Below are 19515 nucleotides of genomic sequence, written 5' to 3'. Positions count from 1 at the left end.
AGCAAAAAAATTAAAATATTCTGATTCTGAAATGCCTCCTGGGAGTCATAGTTCAGGTGCCTCATGCTCCCATTCTCTTCTGTAGATTGGGCTCCCTGGTCAGACTACATCTCTCATCATACAGCGAGGTCTCCCCTCTCGGCTAGGGGAGGTGGCTCACATGGCCATGGTGCATCATAGGAGCTGAAGTCTGACCAGGGAGCCTGGACCATAAGGAGAATGGAAGTATGAGGCACCGCAGCAGCATTTCAGAATCAAAATATTTCAGGTTTTAACCAAAGCTTTTTGATTTTCAGGCTTAATTCAAGATATAAAATTGTCTCTTATGAAATGTGTCGGTCATTATCTGCTACAAAAAATAGAAGTTTTCCCTGTAAAGCAGACCCTTTTCACACAAAAAGCACCAACTTTCCATCAAAAAGCAGTTTAGGCGGAGAATTTTGAGCCAGCCCTATTCAGGAAAGAAATCTGTTCATGAGGCAGCTCCGAGCCTCTGAAATAGTCAGTTAGGATCCTGCGTGGTACAGTTTCCCCAAGGCCAACTCTGTGGGGGATTTTTGTTGCTGTTATTTGGATTGTGGTTTACAAGATCTGGACGAAGAGAGATTTTCTAACAGACAAAGGTGGTCACAACAATAATACTTTGTATTTCCATTTGGAAAAACACACACACACACACACACAAAGATTTTGCTTATGAGATTTCACCCTGTGCAAAATATTGGGCGGGGGAGGGGGAGGGAATCAGTTTTCAACCACAAAAAACATGGAGCAAGAGACAGTTGGGAATTCTGGGTAGGGGACCACAAACCACTTGAAACTAGAAAGGATTGGAGAGGATATTAAAGAAGAAAATGATGTGAATAATGCATCATAGTTAAAGGTACAGAGCTGTCCCTGTTATAAGATGACTGTCATTTTCTATTTCCTGGAGCTGCACAGGGTGTTTCCACTTCTATATCATCACCTGAACGCTCAAAAGCTTGAAATACAGTTTTATAAACTTTATAGCATGCGGTACATAATCTAGCCATTTGCTTACCGCTATGAGGATAAACGACCAAAAATCACAGCTGTTGCATCGCTTTCGAAATGTGAAGGCAATTAAATATACGAACAGGATCATAGAAATTCCATAGCCAGTAATACCGGTAAACTATAGAGAGGAAAGCTCTTATTAGGGGTAAGTGAACTGGTATGAACAAATAAAACCTATCTGCACCACTTTAGTTCAATTTAAATGACAATAATACTGAGGATTAAGGGATAAAAAAACCCCTCCAATTAAGTGCAAAGTACTTTTATAAGGAGGCTAAGATTTATTATCTCCATTTTACAGAAGGGGAAACTCAGACACAATGCAGTGAAGAAGAAAAAATAGAGCAACAAATAATAAAAATGCCTAGCTCTTACATAGCCCTTTTCATCCGTGGACCTCAAAGCACTTCACAGTCTGTAATATATTTATCCTCACCACACCCCTGTGAGGCAGGGCAATGCTCTTATCCCCGGTGCACAGAGGGGGAGCTGAGGCGCAGAGAGACTGAGTGACTTTCCCAAGATCACAAGGATGTCTGTGGCAGAGCAGGAAACTGAATGCAGGTTTTCCATCTGCAAGGCTAGTGTCCTAACCACTAGACCATCTTTCCTCTCAAACAGCACAAAGATTTAAGCACCTGCGAATGTGATAGTGCTATCTGAACTGTTTAACAAGCAACCTGTGACCATTTACTTGTTGGGGACGTATTATGTTCCTCCTTGCTTTGATTATTATTGCTAGGGGGGAAAACCTGCTGCCCTGGATATAGTTCTGCTCTCAGACCTGGTTGTGTCCAGAATTTCACCCCTAAAATCAGCGAGCTTACTCTGGGTTTGCACCGGTGTAACTTAAAACAGAATCAGACAGTTTCCCTAGAATTGAAATTGCAATGCTGACTACAACTCCCAGAGGCATCAACTCTGGGAACACTTGTACATAATAGGAACTCGTTGGAAAATCTCTTCTAGGCTCATCTTGCATTTTTCTTTTTACTAGGTGGGGGAGGAGAGAACAAGAGAAAATACAAAAGACCTTTTTCACAAACAGGAATCTCATTTCACTGTGAGAAATCCATTTTCTGCGTCTGGGGCAAATTCAGAATTCTTGCTGGCAGAAACGGCAACGTTTTGCCACGGATCGAATTTTAATCTTTCCATATGAATGCCCAGCAAAAAAATGGCCCCTTTGCCTTGCTCTGATCTATGGGTGCAGACACTTGAAGAGCGAACTGGCATAAATGATTACAATTTAAATGAATTCTGAAGCCAGGAGCTGACCGGCTTAATTGCTCCCCTTCCCTGGTGTAGAGAGAGGGGTAAACTTTATCTTCTGGATGTCCCTCTCTTGTTTTCAAAGGTGAATTATTTTTCAGTGATCTAAATAATCAGATTTACCAGGGCAAGAGCTTCACCGGCACTCTTAGAAATTCTGTAACTCAATGCAAAGATAACTCCAAACATTGAGAAGAGAAGAATCAAGTACAGGGGAATATCCACCAGAGCCTGCCCACACCAGTAGGCTGAAGGGAAGAGCCCAGAGACCCGCAGCTGGGAATGAGCTTTTATCTAGGAAAGGAAAGGAAAAAGAGAGGTTGTATTGTAGAGTTTTTAAAAACAACAACAGTCCTTCCAGTTAGTTGCCTTTATGTTCCAAACTGGCTCAGGGAAATAAAGGTACAAACAAATCTCCATTTCTTCTTCCTCTGTAGAGTTATAACAGGACTTTCCCCTTTCTCACTCTCTCTAGCTATTAGAAAAGGAGTACTCGTGGCACCTTAGAGAATACAGACTAACACGGCTGTTACTCTGAAACCCTGTCTCTAGCTATTGCCACTCTCTTCTTCTCCTCCTCCTCTTCACTGTCCACATGTCTGTTTTCCCTGCTTCTCTCTCTCCCACCCCATTTGTTTCTTCCTTCCTTCTTTAGTTGCTTCTTTTTCCTGTCTCCTTGCTTCTTGTCCCGATGGCAGTGGAAATATCTTAATAGCGTACCCTGAAATACTGGTTTTCATTTTTTATTCTTCATTAACCAGTGTCTAAAAATGTTAACAAGGTAGCTCCAGAACAAAGAGTCTTTCTATGATTGTCTGCATTCATTAAAGCAAATCCAGGGATGTTTCTCATGTCAGTTTAGATGAGCATGCTGTGTATAACAGGACAATAGAGTAGATGGATAAAGGGATACATCAGGGTGTCATGCGGGCAGATTTAATATTCCTTCAGTGTATTCTTCACTCATCAACAGAAACATTAATATTATACATTAATACATTATGTTATGACTGCCCCAAGGGTCGGTCCTGGGGCCGGTTTTATTCAATATCTTCATAAATGATCTGGAGGATGGTGTGGATTGCACTCTCAGCAAATTTGCGGATGATACTAAACTGGGAGGAGTGGTAGATACGCTGGAGGGGAGGGATAGGATACAGAAGGACCTAGACCAATTGGAAGATTGGGCCAAAAGGAATCTGATGAGGTTCAATAAGGATAAGTGCAGGGTCCTGCACTTAGGACGGAAGAACCCAATGCACAGCTACAGACTAGGGACCGAATGGTTAGGCAGCAGTTCTGCGGAAAAGGACCTAGGGGTGACAGTGGACGAGAAGCTGGATATGAGTCAGCAGTGTGCCCTTGTTGCCAAGAAGGCCAATGGCATTTTGGGATGTATAAGTAGGGGCATAGCGAGCAGATCGAGGGACGTGATCGTTCCCCTCTATTCGACATTGGTGAGGCCTCATCTGGAGTACTGTGTCCAGTTTTGGGCCCCACACTTCAAGAAGGATGTGGATAAATTGGAGAGAGTCCAGCGAAGGGCAACAAAAATGATTAGGGGACTGGAACACATGAGTTATGAGGAGAGGCTGAGGGAGCTGGGATTGTTTAGCCTGCAGAAGAGAAGAATGAGGGGGGATTTGATAGCTGCTTTCAACTACCTGAAAGGGGGTTCCAAAGAGGATGGCTCTAGACTGTTCTCAATGGTAGCAGATGACAGAACGAGGAGTAATGGTCTCAAGTTGCAGTGGGGGAGGTTTAGATTGGATATTAGGAAAAACTTTTTCACTAAGAGGGTGGTGAAACACTGGAATGCGTTACCTAGGGAGGTGGTAGAATCTCCTTCCTTAGAGGTTTTTAAGGTCAGGCTTGACAAAGCCCTGGCTGGGATGATTTAACTGGGAATTGGTCCTGCTTTGAGCAGGGGGTTGGACTAGATGACCTTCTGGGGTCCCTTCCAACCCTGATATTCTATGATTCTATGTATTATACTATACATTATGTATTATACTATACATTAATCATGCTATTTCCCCTACAGGCTGGGAAGATTGAGGGGAGGGTGGGAGGAAGAGAAAGAGACACTGTTATTGTCATGTTTATATATTTGGGAGGCTCCCAGACACTATCATGATGGAAGTCATTGTGTAACTAGGTAGCTAGATAGATCCCTGATACAACTCTATTGCATTCAGTGAAAGACTTCAGAACACACATTCCTTCATAGTGGTAGATAATCACCTCTGAGTCCATCACCTAGGCCAGGCGTTCTCAGGACAATTTTTTTGGTGGCCTCAGAGTGTGGCCCCCAACTCTTGCTGGTGGCCACTCTCACATTTTTTCCTAAAATACTTAATTAGCTTTAGGCAAAGCAAATAAATATGCCCATAGACACGTCCAAATCATTGTAATATATTTATTGCTAGCTAGTTAAGTCTGTTGTGAAAAGTGATATGAACAAACATACAGGTATCACTTTTCACAGCAGACTTACTCAGCCCAGGCAAGCCTGGGGACAAATTAAGCCCTGGATGGAGGGTCAGGGGAGGCAGCGGGGGCCAGGGGAAATGGGGGTGAGGGGTTGGGGGAGGCAGCAGGGGGCTGGAGCCCGATGCCCCACGGCCAGAGCCTGCCCTCCCACCCCTGGGCTGAAGCCCAAAGCCTGAGCCCCACCGCACATGGGAAAGTAGGGAACTCATCGGCTGCCTGTTCCTACAGCAGTGTGCACCAGGGGACTCCAGAAGGGGGCATTCCTGCTGCTGGCCTCAGCAACCAAGACCAAGACAGGGCATCCAGGAGCAACAGGGAGGGGGAGTGGCCACTGCTTTGCCTCTTCTCCTCCAATCACAGCCCAGGAGGCTCTGGCCACAAGAAGAGCCCCTGGTGGCCGCGTTTGAGAAACACTGAAAGTCCATCTGATCTGCCTGCAATGTCCTGTACATCAGAGGAGAAGAAGAAGATGGAGAAATGAGAGAATAAGTTTGTATATTTCTGGAAAATAAAGAACAACCCCCCCCCCCCGCCTTTTTATAATTGCAATTTGATTCTATTAAACCTGCCTTCTTCCGTCATGAGAGTACCTGTCTTTGACCTGTTACATATTTGTACACAGCTATCACTCTGCCTCTGCTCTCGGTTTTATTTCTCTAGATAGATCATGCCTTGGTCTTTTAGCTGTTTCTCAGAGTGGTTAATTTCAAAACCTTTTAGTATTTTGATTTCTCTCCTCTGAACTCTCCAAGCTATGTCCTTGTAAGAATGTGACAGCCCAAACCAAATGCAGTACTGAAACTGAGATCTATCCAGGCCTCCCCCTACATAATGTCTAATAAAATTCAAGGATTTTACCTTATAATCTTGTATGCTGTTCATTGCAAAGTGAGGTGGGAAACCAGGAATTAAAAACAGCAAAAAAAAGAGATAGATATCAATAAAATAATCCCATAATTCTGGATGATTCTCCTGGGGGGGCGAAAAAAAATCAGAAAACATCTGAAGAAAACATCTGCATTGTATTAGTCTGGGTATCACAGCTAAAGTTCGGCAAATAGTTGGGTTTTTTTTTTTTGTTTGCTGGCAGTTCAGAAAAATTTGGGGAAAAAATTGGTTTAGGTCAAATCAAACCTGAAAATTCTGAAAGATTTCAACAAATTCAAAAAAGTCTGTTTCAGGTTGAGGGACACATTTCATCCACTTGATATGTTTTGTTTCCAGGCATTTTAAAAGGTCTAGAGTCATAAAATTTTGGAGGAGGTACCCCCTTATCACTTTTAGTCCAGTGGTTAAGGCACTCATCTGCGATGCGGGAGAGCTGGTTCAATTCCCCCCGTCTGCTTGATGTTGGATAGGGATTTGAACTTGGCTTTCCAACCACCCAGCTGAGTGTCTGAAACACCAGGCTACAAGGAGGTCCCCTGTGTCCTCATGCCTCCTCCCATAACCTCTCCTCCCCCTCCAATAGCCCCTCCTCTCCCATACTCCCCTCCTACCCCGCACCAGAGACCCAATGATTAGGGGGAGGCTGCCAGAAGGGAAGTTCAAGACTCATGACTAGGGAGGGCCAATGAACCCCCGAAGAAGGTTCTCCTACACACAGGCTACGGTGCAGAGTTCTCTTTTTTACAACAAATGGATATGAGCCAAAGTCTCCACTAGTATATGCAGGCCCAACTCTGCTAAAAAAAAAAAAGTGTTTATAATTATACTAGTGGTGAATTTGGACCTATACATAAAAAGAGATAAAACAAAATTGCTTCCTAATAAAAAATCTGATCACATATTGAGAAATTAGATACCTCTTTCCCAACCATATGTATTACAAGCATTTCTGGCAGTGAAGTTATGACACTTACAGGAAAAAATGGATGACTCCAGATTCGAATTTGTGCTGTGGAATTTAAGGTTCGCAGCAATGCATTGCTGATGATGTTCACAAGCACTGGAAAGCAGTTGATTGTTTCTATGCTGCACATAACTGTAAACCTGTAGCTCTGAAGAAAAGCAAGACAAGACAAAAGCTCAAAGGTGTTTTCTAATGGAGGGGGAATCAGGAAAATTATTCATCAGTTTACATTCCCACTCACAGGCTACTTTACTGCGAGATGAATCTAGGAATGCGTGAATTAGTTTTGCATTTATGTAGGCAGGAGTGTAGGCTACAACTTGACCTGCTAAAATTGAGCCAAGAGGTGTTAGCCTGTATCTAGAGGAGATTAGTAAATGTGGTTGAGTTGAAGTCAGGCTTACTTAGCATAGTTTTGGACAAACAGACTCAGACCAGTGAAATGTCCCTCATTGTAGTCCCATGAAGACAATAAATTATGCAAGCTTACCACTGCACACCATTATACCACTCCTAACAGTGGCAGATTTAGAGTTAGTGGGGCCCTGTGCTCAGCTTCATTTTTGGGGCCCCTGCTTGGGACCCAGCCAAGAAAAAGAACATTCGCTCTGATCTCTCCCCCCACACCCCTGTTTTTCATTCTTTTTTTCTTCCTCCTTCTCCTATAAGTAATAGGAAGTAAATGAAAATAAAGAGAATTACCTTGATAGTTTTTGTAGTCTAACTTATTTTTCCACAGACCACTTGAAAAACCTCTGAGTGTCTCAGCCGACCACTTAATGACCTTTCCAAAGATTGTTCGTACTGTTAACTAACGATGGTAAAGCGCTTTGGATAAGCGCGTTTTATAAAAAAAATGTTAAAAATGTTTGGGTGTGGGGTCTGGCCAGGACTTAGGGTGTGGGGGGTGGGGGGGCTCAGGGCTGGGGGGTGCAGGGTCTGGGAGGGAGTTAGGGTGCAGGAGCGGGCTGGGGGTTGGGGTGCAGGGTCTGGCCAGGAGTTAGGATGCAGGTGGCGGCTCAGGGTTGGGGCAGGAGGTTAGGGTGTGGAGCGCTTACCTGGGGCAGCTCCCATTTGGTGAGAGGGGTGCAGGTGTGAATGTGGGTCAGGGTGCAGGAGCTCCCGTTTGGTGCTCAGGGTGGGGGTGGGGATGTGGAGGGGTGCAGGAGTCAGGGCTGGGGTTGTGGGGGTGCTCCCTGAGCAGCTCAAGGCAAGGGGCTGGGAGGGTATGTGTAGGGGGAGTGCGGAGGTCACGCCTTTGCTCCGCCCTGCCCCAATTCCACCCCCTTCCCCAAGGCCCTGCCCCTGCTTCTTCTCCACCTCCTCCCCTGAGCGCGCTGCGGCCCTGCTCCTCCCCCTCCCTCCCAGAGCGACTTGAGCGCCGGCAAACAGCTGTTTGGTGGCGGGGAAAGCGCTGGGAGGGAGGGGGAGGGGGAGGGGCAGGAACATGGCACGCTTGGGGGAGGAGGTGGGGAGGGGAAGCTTGGCTGATGGTGGGGGCGGAGCCTGCAGCAGGAGCCCCAAGAGCCGGCAGGACCAAGCTTCTGCCACCACAGTTGGGGGGCTCCATGCCAGGGCACCCTGTGTTTTACTGTAAATCTGCATCTGACTCCCATGAAGACCTTGGCAGATTCTAGTCCTTCCAATCCTCGCACAGGGTTTAGCATCTCCACTGGACAAAAGGTCAATTTGTTGTCCTCTTTGTCAGTTCAGGGTGGCCCTTTATGCCCCGAGCCTCTGTGTTTCCTGGGTCTCTTAAATCAGGTAACAACTGTCACTGCCCCTTTCCCTGAGAGGGCTACTAAGGCTGGGTATCTGCATAACCAGTGTTGGTATTTTTCACGAATCACCTCTTAGAGTACATCTACAGAGGGATGAAAGACCCCGGGCATGACCATGGCTGGCCTGTGTCAGCTGACTTGGGCTGAGGGGCTAAAATTCTCTGTGTAGACATTTGGGCTTGGGCTGGAGCCTGAACTCTGGGATCCTCCACTCTCATAGGGCCCCAGAGCCTGAATATCTACACAGCAATTTTAAAGCCCCGGAGCCCAGGTCCTGCAAGCCTGAGTCAGCTGACTTTTTTTATCCCTGTGTAGACACAGCCTGAGTGATTCCTGATCCTCCAGGAAATTGTGCCCAGCGAGCCAGGAATGCACAAATACATCTAGCATGCCTTGACACAAAGGCCTCTAAATATTCTCCTGTCCTTATCATATGGCTCATCTCAATACAACAGCCTCTGAAGTTTTCATGCTTCCAAGGACGGGGTGAAAGATACAGACAATATTTATAAAGTTAAAGCCACATTTCACAAAAGATATTGCATGCATTTGCAATATCTGTCACAGTCATATAGCATCAGATTGTTTTGCATTTACAGTAAAATGCTGTTCCATTTTTAGGGCAAGTTCCAGAGACAGCTCCTGGTTTTGCAGCTCAATAAAATGCATCCACAATTCACTGAGAGCGTAAAACTGCAACCACAAAAATGAAGCGTGTGACCTGACCCAGCTCAAAATCAGGCCTTTCCTGGCTAAATATAAGCCCATTTGCTTACCCACATAAGATTATTGCTTATTATTTAATATGAGATGGTCTAGATCATCAGTCTGTGATTTGCCCAGTGTAAGGAGCAGTGTGTTGCTGACCCGACCCTGGAGCTGCCCTGAAGAGGGATTGTGAATACTAGGACCACAGTCTTCTTTCTGATCTCCCCACTACTTTGCGGAGGGCGTGTGCTGTGATCTGCCTGTCCCTGGTGCAGTGTATACTTCCCAGTGCACCTGTGTAGCTCTGCCCTGTCCAAGTGCAAATTCAAGAAAGGGGACAAAACAGCTTTGAAAAGCCTGACACCCCCATATACTGGAAGTGATTCCATGGAACCCCAAGCCCCTTTTCTCCTGGATGCAGGTGGGCTACAATCTGGCCATATTTGAATTAAATTTTGATGTGTTTGTTTATTTTACAATTTTGTGAATTTCACTTTGGCTTATGTTTGATCTTCATGTCGTTGGCGCTTATCCATCAGGAGCTTCATTCAGACAAGTTCCACAGAACCCACATTGGCATCTTGGTTAATTATTAAAGAAAAAAGGAGACACACACTACCTGGTGCTCACAGGATACTTGTATAGCCCCATTATGTATTAGCTTCTCTGTGATATTTTTCCCTGTTGCTATTTCCAGCATTATGTTCTGAGTCTCCAGGGCATGGATGAAGTCCTGAATACTTGAACCTAGTATGAAGCAACAGCAGAGAAATCGCAATCTTTGAAGTTGTTGTTTTTTGTTTTGTTTTTTAAACAATAAAAGTTCTCCTCGGGTCTTTGGTAAAAAGTCCCCACCTGCCAAACAGGACCAGAGAAATTATAATAAAGTAAATTCTATAGAATTCATACACCATTTGTGTAATAATCAATTGCATTTTCTCCACAGTTAGTTAATTTGCTGCTTCCAAATTTTTGCATTATGAATTGACTCACTACTCTGCTGATTCTCAGCATGTTTAATTAGTTTACTGCCCTAATTCTTCTGTATTTCAGCTGTTTTACTACTATTAATTTCTGCTCTCTTGCTATCATGCCTATGATTCTTCTTCTTTGCTACCTTGTCTGTGTCTCTCTCTCTAACACCACCTCTCCCATCACTGAACGCAGTCTCCTATCTCACGTCCATCTGCTTTATTTATTCCATTCCTTCCCACTTCCTTGCTTTCATTACCACAGTGTTCACAACCCCTTCCTTCTCAAACTTTCTGTGCTCCATGGCTCCTTCTCCTCACAACTTAAGCAAGAAGAACAAGGAGTCCTCGTGGCACCTTAGAGACTAACAAATCTTTTTGAGCATAAACTTTCATGGGCTAAAACCCACTTCATCAGATGCATGGAGTGGAAAATACAGTAGGCAGGTATAAATACACAGCATACTGCAGCATCCTTCTCTCAGGTGGCCGAAACACACGTTGCCCTCATTCGTTCAATACAAAACGAAACCACAAAAGTTATTTGCCTTCCAGGTGATCTGACAATGTCATTCTTCTCCTCAGATCCTTTCTCTGGCTTGTCATTCAGCCTCACATCAAACATAAGCTTTTTGCCACCACCTCCAGATCACCCTGTCCTTCTCTGCTTCTTGGGTTGCTCTCCTTGTTGAGCCCTGTATTGCCCTCTATGACATCTGCTCTGCCAATATTCCCGCCCCCCTCCTCCCCCGTCAAATTTCCTTGCAAGGCCATCAGCAGTGGTGTAGAAAAAGACCAACCTTGCTGTTCTGTTTTTCCCCCCTCACCTGTTTCATTGAAGACTAGAAGGCTTGTGACTTCCTTGTGAGATTGTTTTCCAGGAGGAAAAAAATACAGACCAGAGGACAGCTCCCAAGAATTGAATTGTTTCCATAAGTGAATTATGATAAATTGGATAGCTAACGGTAGCATAAAAAGTCCACACAGCAGTAATCTAGATAGAAGAACAGATCACAAATGAGTTTGGAGAGAAGACATTTTGCAAGTTGCATTATTGTAGGGGGAGCTAGTAGCAACCCATATATTTCAATTGTATTGAGAAAAAAAGATTCTTGCCACTTTATTTTGAGAATGTGTAACACCCCCATTGTGTAAGTCAGGCCTTTAAAATTCAGCAGGAAGAAAGCTCCAGGGTTCGAGAGGTGCCTTTTCTTTGACCCATGAAATTCCATTCAGGTTTGGCAGAGATATAAACTTTCATAAATCACCATTTCCCTTCTATTGCTTGTGTTCCTCAGGGAAATTATGGTAGTATGCAAAAAACAACAACTGAACATGAACATTCTTGTCTAATGCCGGGCTGACACCACTGCCAAAGCAGCAGCAGCATACGCAGCAGTGGGAGCCTCAGAAGCAGACGGCCTCTACAGGGGATGTAGGGAAGAAAGCTGGGATTCTGGTGACCCCTGCTCAAACACAGGTCCCCACTGGCCCATCCCCGCCTCAGAAGGCACCAGATGGAAGGTGCTCCTCCAACTTCCTGGGTCGGTGGGGGACGAGAAGGGTAAGAGATCCAGCCAGTTCTAACCGTAATAACCAAGCAGCTGGTTGAAATTTTTTTTACAGTAAGATTTTCTGCCGGAAAAGAGTTTAATTCAAAACAATTTTTCTTCACAGAAAAATGTTGTTTAATTTTTTTGGTCTTTGACAGGACATTTCTATACAAAATTAAATTAAAAGATTTTATTTAGTTTCCTTTTAGAAAGTCAAAAAGATTCTAAATTTTGGATTTTTTGTATTTTCCTTTTACTTATCCTTTTCCCCATTTCTGCTATTGAATGCAACAGAATGAATGTCTAGGGTTTTTCCTTTCTCCTTTTTCTTTTTTTCAATTCTAACTTTTCACAACTTCCTTAAAACTTTGGAAAAGTTACAGAGTTTTTCCAGAGTTGGAGAAGTTTTGAAAATGTACCGATTAGAGGGGAATTAATGAGAAACAATAAAAAGTTGAAAGAACAAACAGACATTATTCATTCTATTGCGTTCATAGACAATATGGGGAAAGGAAAAAATGTGAAAGGAGAAAACACAAAAATTTAACATTTTTTAACATTTTCTTTTTTTAAAATACCAAGATGAAATGAAAATTTTGATTTTTAGTTTTGAAGTTTTCCCACCCCCCACAAAAAATCAAGATATTTAAAAAAAAAATTTTTTTTAAGAAAGAACATGGGATTTATAACCAGTGCCAATAATCATATGACTAATTTAATTATGTACATCGTTCAGTGCAAGAAACTCCCGGTAATAAATTAATAATGGGATGGGGATGCGTAGTTAGGGAAGCTTTTGTGTAGCTGGAATTGGCAAGGTAGGCATTTCTCCAGAACACTGGGATGATCAGCTTTCTATGTCACCAATCATTTAGAGCAAATATGTGATTTACAAGCAAACACTGTTGTGATTGAATTATTTCCAATGGTCCAGGAACATTCAAGGTGAGAGGGAAGTGGATCCCTGAAGTTCCATCCTAGCCCACTCTGCAGATTGCTGTGCTATGAACATCCTCCCACAGACTGATTTCACCTAAACAAGTCAGAAACACTGGCACTTACATGGACCTAAGGGTTTTATCTTCATGCTTTAGCTTTAAAAAGCGAACTCTTGCCATGGCACAGACTTGCTGTCTCCAGAGGGCTGTGCCACTTACAGTCGCCTTTCCTATGTCTGAGAGTGACAGGAGACCTTGTTCCATTTCATCAGCAGAGAAGGCATCTCTTTCCTCTTCTGCCTGCTCCTCACTGAAAACACCATAATCTACAAAGAGTTTTTAAAGTACATAGCTCAGCATAACTCCTTGACAATGTTTTTTTACATATAATAAAAACAGAAACACTGGCAGGGACAAGAATACACAAAATTATCAACTACTGACCAGTACTACATGGCAGGCTGAACATAACTATCTTCTAGTTTGCTACAAGGAAAGATATCTCAGTTAAGATGGGTTTCAGAGTAACAGCCGTGTTAGTCTGTATTCGCAAAAAGAAAAGGAGGACTTGTGGCACCTTAGAGACTAACCAATTTATTAGAGCATAAGCTTTCGTGAGCTACAGCTCACTTCCTAAGTTAAGATGGGCTCTTTGGGGAGTATTAAGTAATAGAAAACACTCTAGGACCTTGAAGGGATGTACAGAAAATCCATCTCTCATCCGCAGTTCTGTATCCAGAGATCTCTTCCAGTTTTCCACTCATAAGGCTTCTTTTCCATAATTATACACTTTAGTAAAGGACATCTGAAGGTTAAAGTGTTAAGTAGAATTTTTCATGTTTAAATCTTTAAATGTTTTTCATGTTGCAGGTATAAATAGACCCCTAAGCCACCACGGAGAACCCTCCAAAAGGAAATGTTCATCATTCATGGAAACCTGTGTTTTCATAAAATAGAATTCTTAGGAGTTAGGAGCATTCTGTGGAATAGCACCTGGATTCACTGTATTAATTAAAAATAAACAAATAGAAGACTAGAGACATTTATAATACTCAGACACAAAGTGTACGTAACCGGTTGTATTTGAGGCTCAGAGTCACTAAGAACAAGTAGACACTGTGCTTTGGTTAGCACATGCCTGATTCTGCACCACTGACTTCACAGGGAGCAGGATCAGGCTCTAAGTGCATAAAGTTTTAAGCCCATCACCAATTTTATTAGACACAGTTAAAGTATAAGAACAATAAACTATTCTTAAGTGAAAGACTGAAACAATAAATACATTTTCTGAAATTTAAAAAAAAAATCAATGTTTGATACAGTCCTTAGTTCTATGAACTGAAACAAAATCCAAAGTTTGGGATTTAATCTTCAGCAGGAAAGAGTCCTGTGGCACCTTATAGACTAACAGACGTATTGGAACATAAGCTTTTGTGGGTGAATACCCACTTCGTTGGATCTTTAGCAGGTTTCAGAGTGGTAGCCGTAAGTGGGCTTTAGCCCATGAAAGCTTATGCCCAAATAAATGGGTTAGTCTCTAAGGGACCGCAAGGACTCCTCGTGGTTTTTGCAGAGATCACTTTAAAAAAATAGAAAAACTGTGGTATATTGGAAACTGTGTTAGAATCACAAGCTACCACTTCAAGTTCTAAGGATTTCCTGGTCCTGCTTGCAGGCTAAGGGGGCTCTGCAGGGAAGTGCGGCATCTGGCTTCTCAGCAGGGAGTCTGCAAAGAGCCTGACAAGAACAAAGTGGGTTGAGTTCTGCATCTCTGTCTTAGGGAGCAACCTGCTTTGTCTCTGTTTTTAAGGTATGGATTTTAAGAAATCCAATCCAATCTAAAAATTGGAGCACTGGTACACATTCTTCCCTGGACAATTCAGGAGAACTTTGCAAAATAAGTTGCAGAATGAAGCCTATGCTACAGACTTTTCTAAAAGAATGCCTGCCTCTTTGTTGTTGTATCTTATGAAATAATTACAAAAGCACTTACAAAAAGAAAAGAAGTACTTGTGGCACCTTAGAGACTAACAAATGTATTAGTTTATTGTTAGTCTCTAAGGTGCCACAAGGACTCCTTTTCATTTTGCGGATACAGACTAACATGGCTGCTACTCTGAAACCTAAGCACTTACCTTGTCATCCATTTAATATTTGATAGCAAGTCAGGAGTAAAAAAAAAGTCCTCTTTCTGTGTTCTATATGTTTGGATTTCCAGTTGTTTTTTAGCCATGTTTAAAAATATAGTTAACTATTCAAAGCAATTTTGCTAGTCATTTCTATCTTTGAGGATGCCCAAAAAGGTAAGGATTCACATTTAGCAGAAAAAGAGCATATGATTAATTTAAAAATAATTTTCCCTGGCTGAAAACTGCATGTTTGGACTCAGTATTTTACCTTCTTGATCAAGTGCTGCTTCACTCTCCAGCTTCAGGAAGACATCTTCGAGGGTTGTCATGCTAACGCCATAATTAATAATCCCTTGGTCAGAGTGGCTGTCTAGGCCACAGAACAGATCTGCACAACAGAATGATACATGTACCTTGAAGGCATAAGAAAATTAAAATTTATCTGGGCTAAAATTGCGCTCTCAGGTATAGAAATGTAAATTCAATGTAATTCCGAACACACTTCTGTACCTGAAAGCAGAATTTAACCCTGTCTTCTAATCCTAGGGTAACCATTAGAACTATGGGTTTACAGAAATCTCCAGGTCTCTATTTTTAATCAGTCTTTGTGTTTGATAATATTCTGCTGAGTATTTAAAGATTGAATTGAAGTTTTACTGGAATACATACGCTCAAGAGTCAAAAAAATACCAGGTGCCAATTTTGATTGTCCACTTTTAAAATTTTCAAACACCTTTACACATTCTCCCATGCTACCTCTTATGCATGGAACGAGTTCCTGGTAATGATCTGCAAAGGCAACTCAGTGTCCTCTTTCAAATGTGTCTTTAGAACTCTTAGCTGCTATGATGCCTTAACAAACAACCCAGCAAGGTTTAGACAGCTGATTCACTGGGACCACTGCCTTTCCCAGTGACCAGTTTCATTTCATTATTTTCTTGTGTTCATCTCATTCGTTTGTTTAACGTACTGTGACGGGGCAAGGCCAGATGGCTATAGAAAAGTAGTGGGAGATTGATATATTAGCTCCAGGCTAAACAAATCCCTGGTACCAGGTTAAGTGAAATGGAAGCTGCTCCAGGTCAATTAAGACACCTGGGGCCAATTAAGAACTTTCCAGAAGGTAGGGAGAATGCTCGGTTGATTGGGACACCTGGAGCCAATCAGGGGCTGGCTGAAACTAGTTAAAAGCCTCCCAGTCAGTCAGGTGGGTGTGCATGTCAGGAGCTGTGGGAGGAAGTTGCACTGTTGGAGAGGCTGAGTAGTACACACCATATCAGGCACATGGAAGGAGGCCCTGAGGTAAGAGTGAAGTGGAACTTGAGGAAGTGAGGGCTGCTGTGGCGGAAGTAGCCCAGGGAATTGTACATGCCATGTTTCTAAAAGGTCAGCTACCATAGCTGATACTATTAGGGTCCCTGGGCTGGAGCCTGGAGTAGAGGGTGGGCCTGGGCTCCCCCCCCGCCACCTTTGCCCCCTGATTAATCACTAAGACAGGGAGACAACAGAGACTGTGCAAGGAAGGATAACTTCTCCTCACCACCCTTGCTGGCTTATGATGAAAATGGCTCAGTAGACTGTGACCCTTGTCTCTAGAGAAAGAAGGGTTATGTGGAGGATCACAGCGAGCCTCTGAGGCTAGCGAAATCCGCCAGGAAACGTGGGACCCACGAAGGCAAGGACAGAGCTTTGTCACAGTACCTACCTACCATTATTTTTCAAATTTCAACCTTTTGTGCATTTTCAGGCTCTGGCTAGGGCTGGATCTGTAAATGCCAAAATGCGGTAAGACAGACTGCGCTTACAGTATTTCCAGCCCAGTTGGAAACACAAAATTAGTAGAATTCTTATGAGGGAGCATGTACTCCAAACTCTGGCCCTTTGCAGACTCAAAGAAATATCGAAATTTAAATAACTAAACTGAAACTAAAATCTGATTCCTAGGGGTGCTGGAACGATTTGTATAATGGGGCTACTAAGAGCCATTGAACCAAATTGTAAACCCTGTGTATAATGGAATCCACTTCAAGCCAGGGTGTGTGGCAGTACCCCCAACACCCCTAGTTCCAGCACCTACGAGGATTCCTTTCAGTTTCCTTCATCATTACCCTGCATTTAACAGAAAAAAATAAATATTTGTGTCAAGTTCAATTTTTATGTACTTCGTCATGAATGGAAGAAAAAACACATATTTTGATCTTAAATACATACGGAGACTAAAATCTTGGAAAAAATTCCTCATGCAAAAGTTCCTCATCAGTAGGTTGCCTTCCTGATGGAATTCAGGAGTCAGATACAATATCTCTCAACATTAATTAAAAAAAAGAGAAATTGTTCTATGCATGGTGGATTCTGGATTATGTAAACACATCATTACCTGGAAATTTATCCACATTTTCTAAGGGCAGCGTATAACTCAGTTCATTTCCATTCTGTCCTGTGAATGTGGCGTCAGGGATGTACTGTCTGACCAGGGATGATATGCTCTCAGAGTCACAAACCCCACTGACATGCATCCTGTTCATATTAAGAAGGCAAAGGCTTACATTTCCACAAGAACAATGTATGTATCATTATGATGTCAGATACCAAGAGAGTCAAATCCAGAATAACATCCAATCCCTGCAGCAGATCCTATTTAGACAAAACTTCAGTGGAAATTTTGTCTAAGTAAGGATTGAACGATTTGTTACCAACTCCTTGTGTTTAGCAAACACATGAGGTTGCTATATGTAATAAAACAAGTGGTTAGGAATAACCAACTGATTTGACAATATCTACAGGAAGAGTTTGGCAAAAAGAGTTTTACAAAGGGCCCAGTCCTGCAAGGTGCTTAGGAACCTCAATGCCTATTGAAAGGAGCTGAGGATACTCAGCATCTTATAAGAGATGCCCAGAATTTGAGGATCAGGCTGAAAAGAAAGATGGCTTTTAGGATGGGGAGTGCCCTCTGAGCCAACAGCTCTTTTACCTGGGGAAGTGAATCACATCTGCTTAATGGAACATTTCATTACAAGGATTCTAGGAATTCGGCACAATAATGAGAAAAAAAATTAATTGGCTGCAAGTGGAGTCTGAATACCCAAGGCGTTACATCAAATGAAAGGTGATCTCAGATCATAGTGCCTTACAAATAAAATTAACAGCAAAAATATATGTATTTTTCATAACTGGAACCATAGATATTGCATGTGCCAGGTTGAGGGAATATTTTGACACAGTGTCCTCAATACATTTTGAAGTTTTTATATTCATTCCAGTTAAGCTATATTAGAAAGCATTTATCTTTAAACTCCCAGAGATGTTGCTTGGTAGGAATGATATAACATTTCTTCTGCTACGGTGATGCAAATTTAGCACTATCAGGAATGTTTTCACATAAAATAAAATAAAATACCTTAAGTGATACCCAATCCCCCATTTTTTCTTCAAAAACCGAGAAGATCCAACACACTTTATTCTCCCATGTGAAATAAAAGCTTTCCGGTCTAAGGAAAGAGAAAAACAAAATAATGTATTAATGGACCTCACTTTCTGGAATTAGTTCTTCTTGAGTCATTAACACAATTAAGAATCTAAAGTTCAGCATCTAATAAGCAGATCACAGAACATTGGTTACAAGACATGGAGTGATAATTCAAGAAAGAATGGGCATTCAGAGGTTAGAGGTGAAGATAATTTAGGAAGGATTATTAGCAGAAGTGGGTTTTTAAAGAGGAATTAAGACAGATGGGGTGCATGGTGGACACATGGGAAACTGTTGCAAGAGTAGGAGCAATATGATAAAGGATAGAATGCCAAGGGTGAAATAGACAAAGAAAAAGGACAATAAAAGGACTTCAGAAAGCAACCTGACCCTGACAGAGCAACAGACGCAAAACCTGGAGACATATGTCCACTGCTACGATGATGGATAGCCCCCACAACACACCTTTCAAGATGCATGGGTTCTGAACATGCCTTTCACAATATGTGGTGTAACTCATCCAGTGCATTTAATGCCCCAGAAATTACTCTGCTCTCAAATGAAATCTCATAGAAAAATGATAAAAGACAAAAACACCCCATCAAAACACTTTTCACAAAGCAAGTCCTCCATGCCTGACCTCCCAAGCCTTGTCCTCAAAGGAAACCTGTATAACACCTTCAAAAAATGATCCTGGGTACTTCAATTCATGACTACGCTGGACACGGAAAACCACAGACTTAACAGATACACTAATTTTATGGCCCCATTACAACAATTTGTAACACACCTGCTGCCTACTAACCCTCCATTATCCTATGACTGCAGAAGTATTAATTGCCTGCTTCATTTTAAGTTGTCTCCTACAACATGTGTGAATCCCTTATGTTTTACAATCTGCCCCATCTTGTATTTATCTTGGACACTCCGGTTACCTTCCCCAGACCTGAGGAAGAGCTCTGTGAAGCTCAAAAGCGTGTCCCTTCTGCCAGCAGAAGTTGGTCCAGTGAAGGATATTACCTCATCTACCTTGTCTCTTATAAAGAGCATAAGCAGTGAAAGGATACAATGAGCTTGTGGTGAGATTAGGTAATGGGGCTGCTGTGGGTGAGGATGACACAGTAAGACTATTTCACAGACACATGTACATTCAGAATTAGAATGGTATCTCAGATGTTATTGTAATGTTAATAGAGATGTGAAGGAATTAAAATAATCTTTGCCCCCAGATCAAGAGTAAGAGAAATGAAGGATGCTAATATCAGGAAACAAAAACGGAAATTATTTGGTCAAAATGGTAGGACAGCAAACTGG

General features: G+C 42.5%; 1 protein-coding gene across 10 annotated transcripts in view; it reads right to left on the bottom strand.

Moving 5' to 3' along the window:
- Positions 1-19515, bottom strand: part of LOC140897656 (ATP-binding cassette sub-family A member 9-like) — a 54747-nt gene that overhangs the window by 14241 nt on the left and 20991 nt on the right. For 9 of the 10 annotated variants that reach the window (XM_073310547.1, XM_073310544.1, XM_073310545.1 and 6 more), the window contains 10 exons: positions 18133-18223; positions 17113-17252; positions 15004-15123; positions 12731-12932; positions 10943-11109; positions 9764-9999; positions 6666-6803; positions 5662-5775; positions 2434-2604; positions 1043-1156 (listed from right to left, as the gene is read on the bottom strand). In XM_073310547.1, the coding sequence (XP_073166648.1) occupies positions 1043-1156; positions 2434-2604; positions 5662-5775; positions 6666-6803; positions 9764-9999; positions 10943-11109; positions 12731-12932; positions 15004-15123; positions 17113-17252; positions 18133-18223 (1493 nt within the window). The remainder of the gene's footprint in view (positions 1-1042; positions 1157-2433; positions 2605-5661; positions 5776-6665; positions 6804-9763; positions 10000-10942; positions 11110-12730; positions 12933-15003; positions 15124-17112; positions 17253-18132; positions 18224-19515) is intronic. The other variant, XM_073310548.1, reaches the window with a different exon arrangement.

This window comes from Lepidochelys kempii, chromosome 14, assembly GCF_965140265.1.
Source record: "Lepidochelys kempii isolate rLepKem1 chromosome 14, rLepKem1.hap2, whole genome shotgun sequence".
Classification (NCBI taxonomy): Eukaryota; Metazoa; Chordata; order Testudines; family Cheloniidae; genus Lepidochelys; species Lepidochelys kempii.
This window is presented reverse-complemented; position numbering and strand designations above follow the sequence as displayed.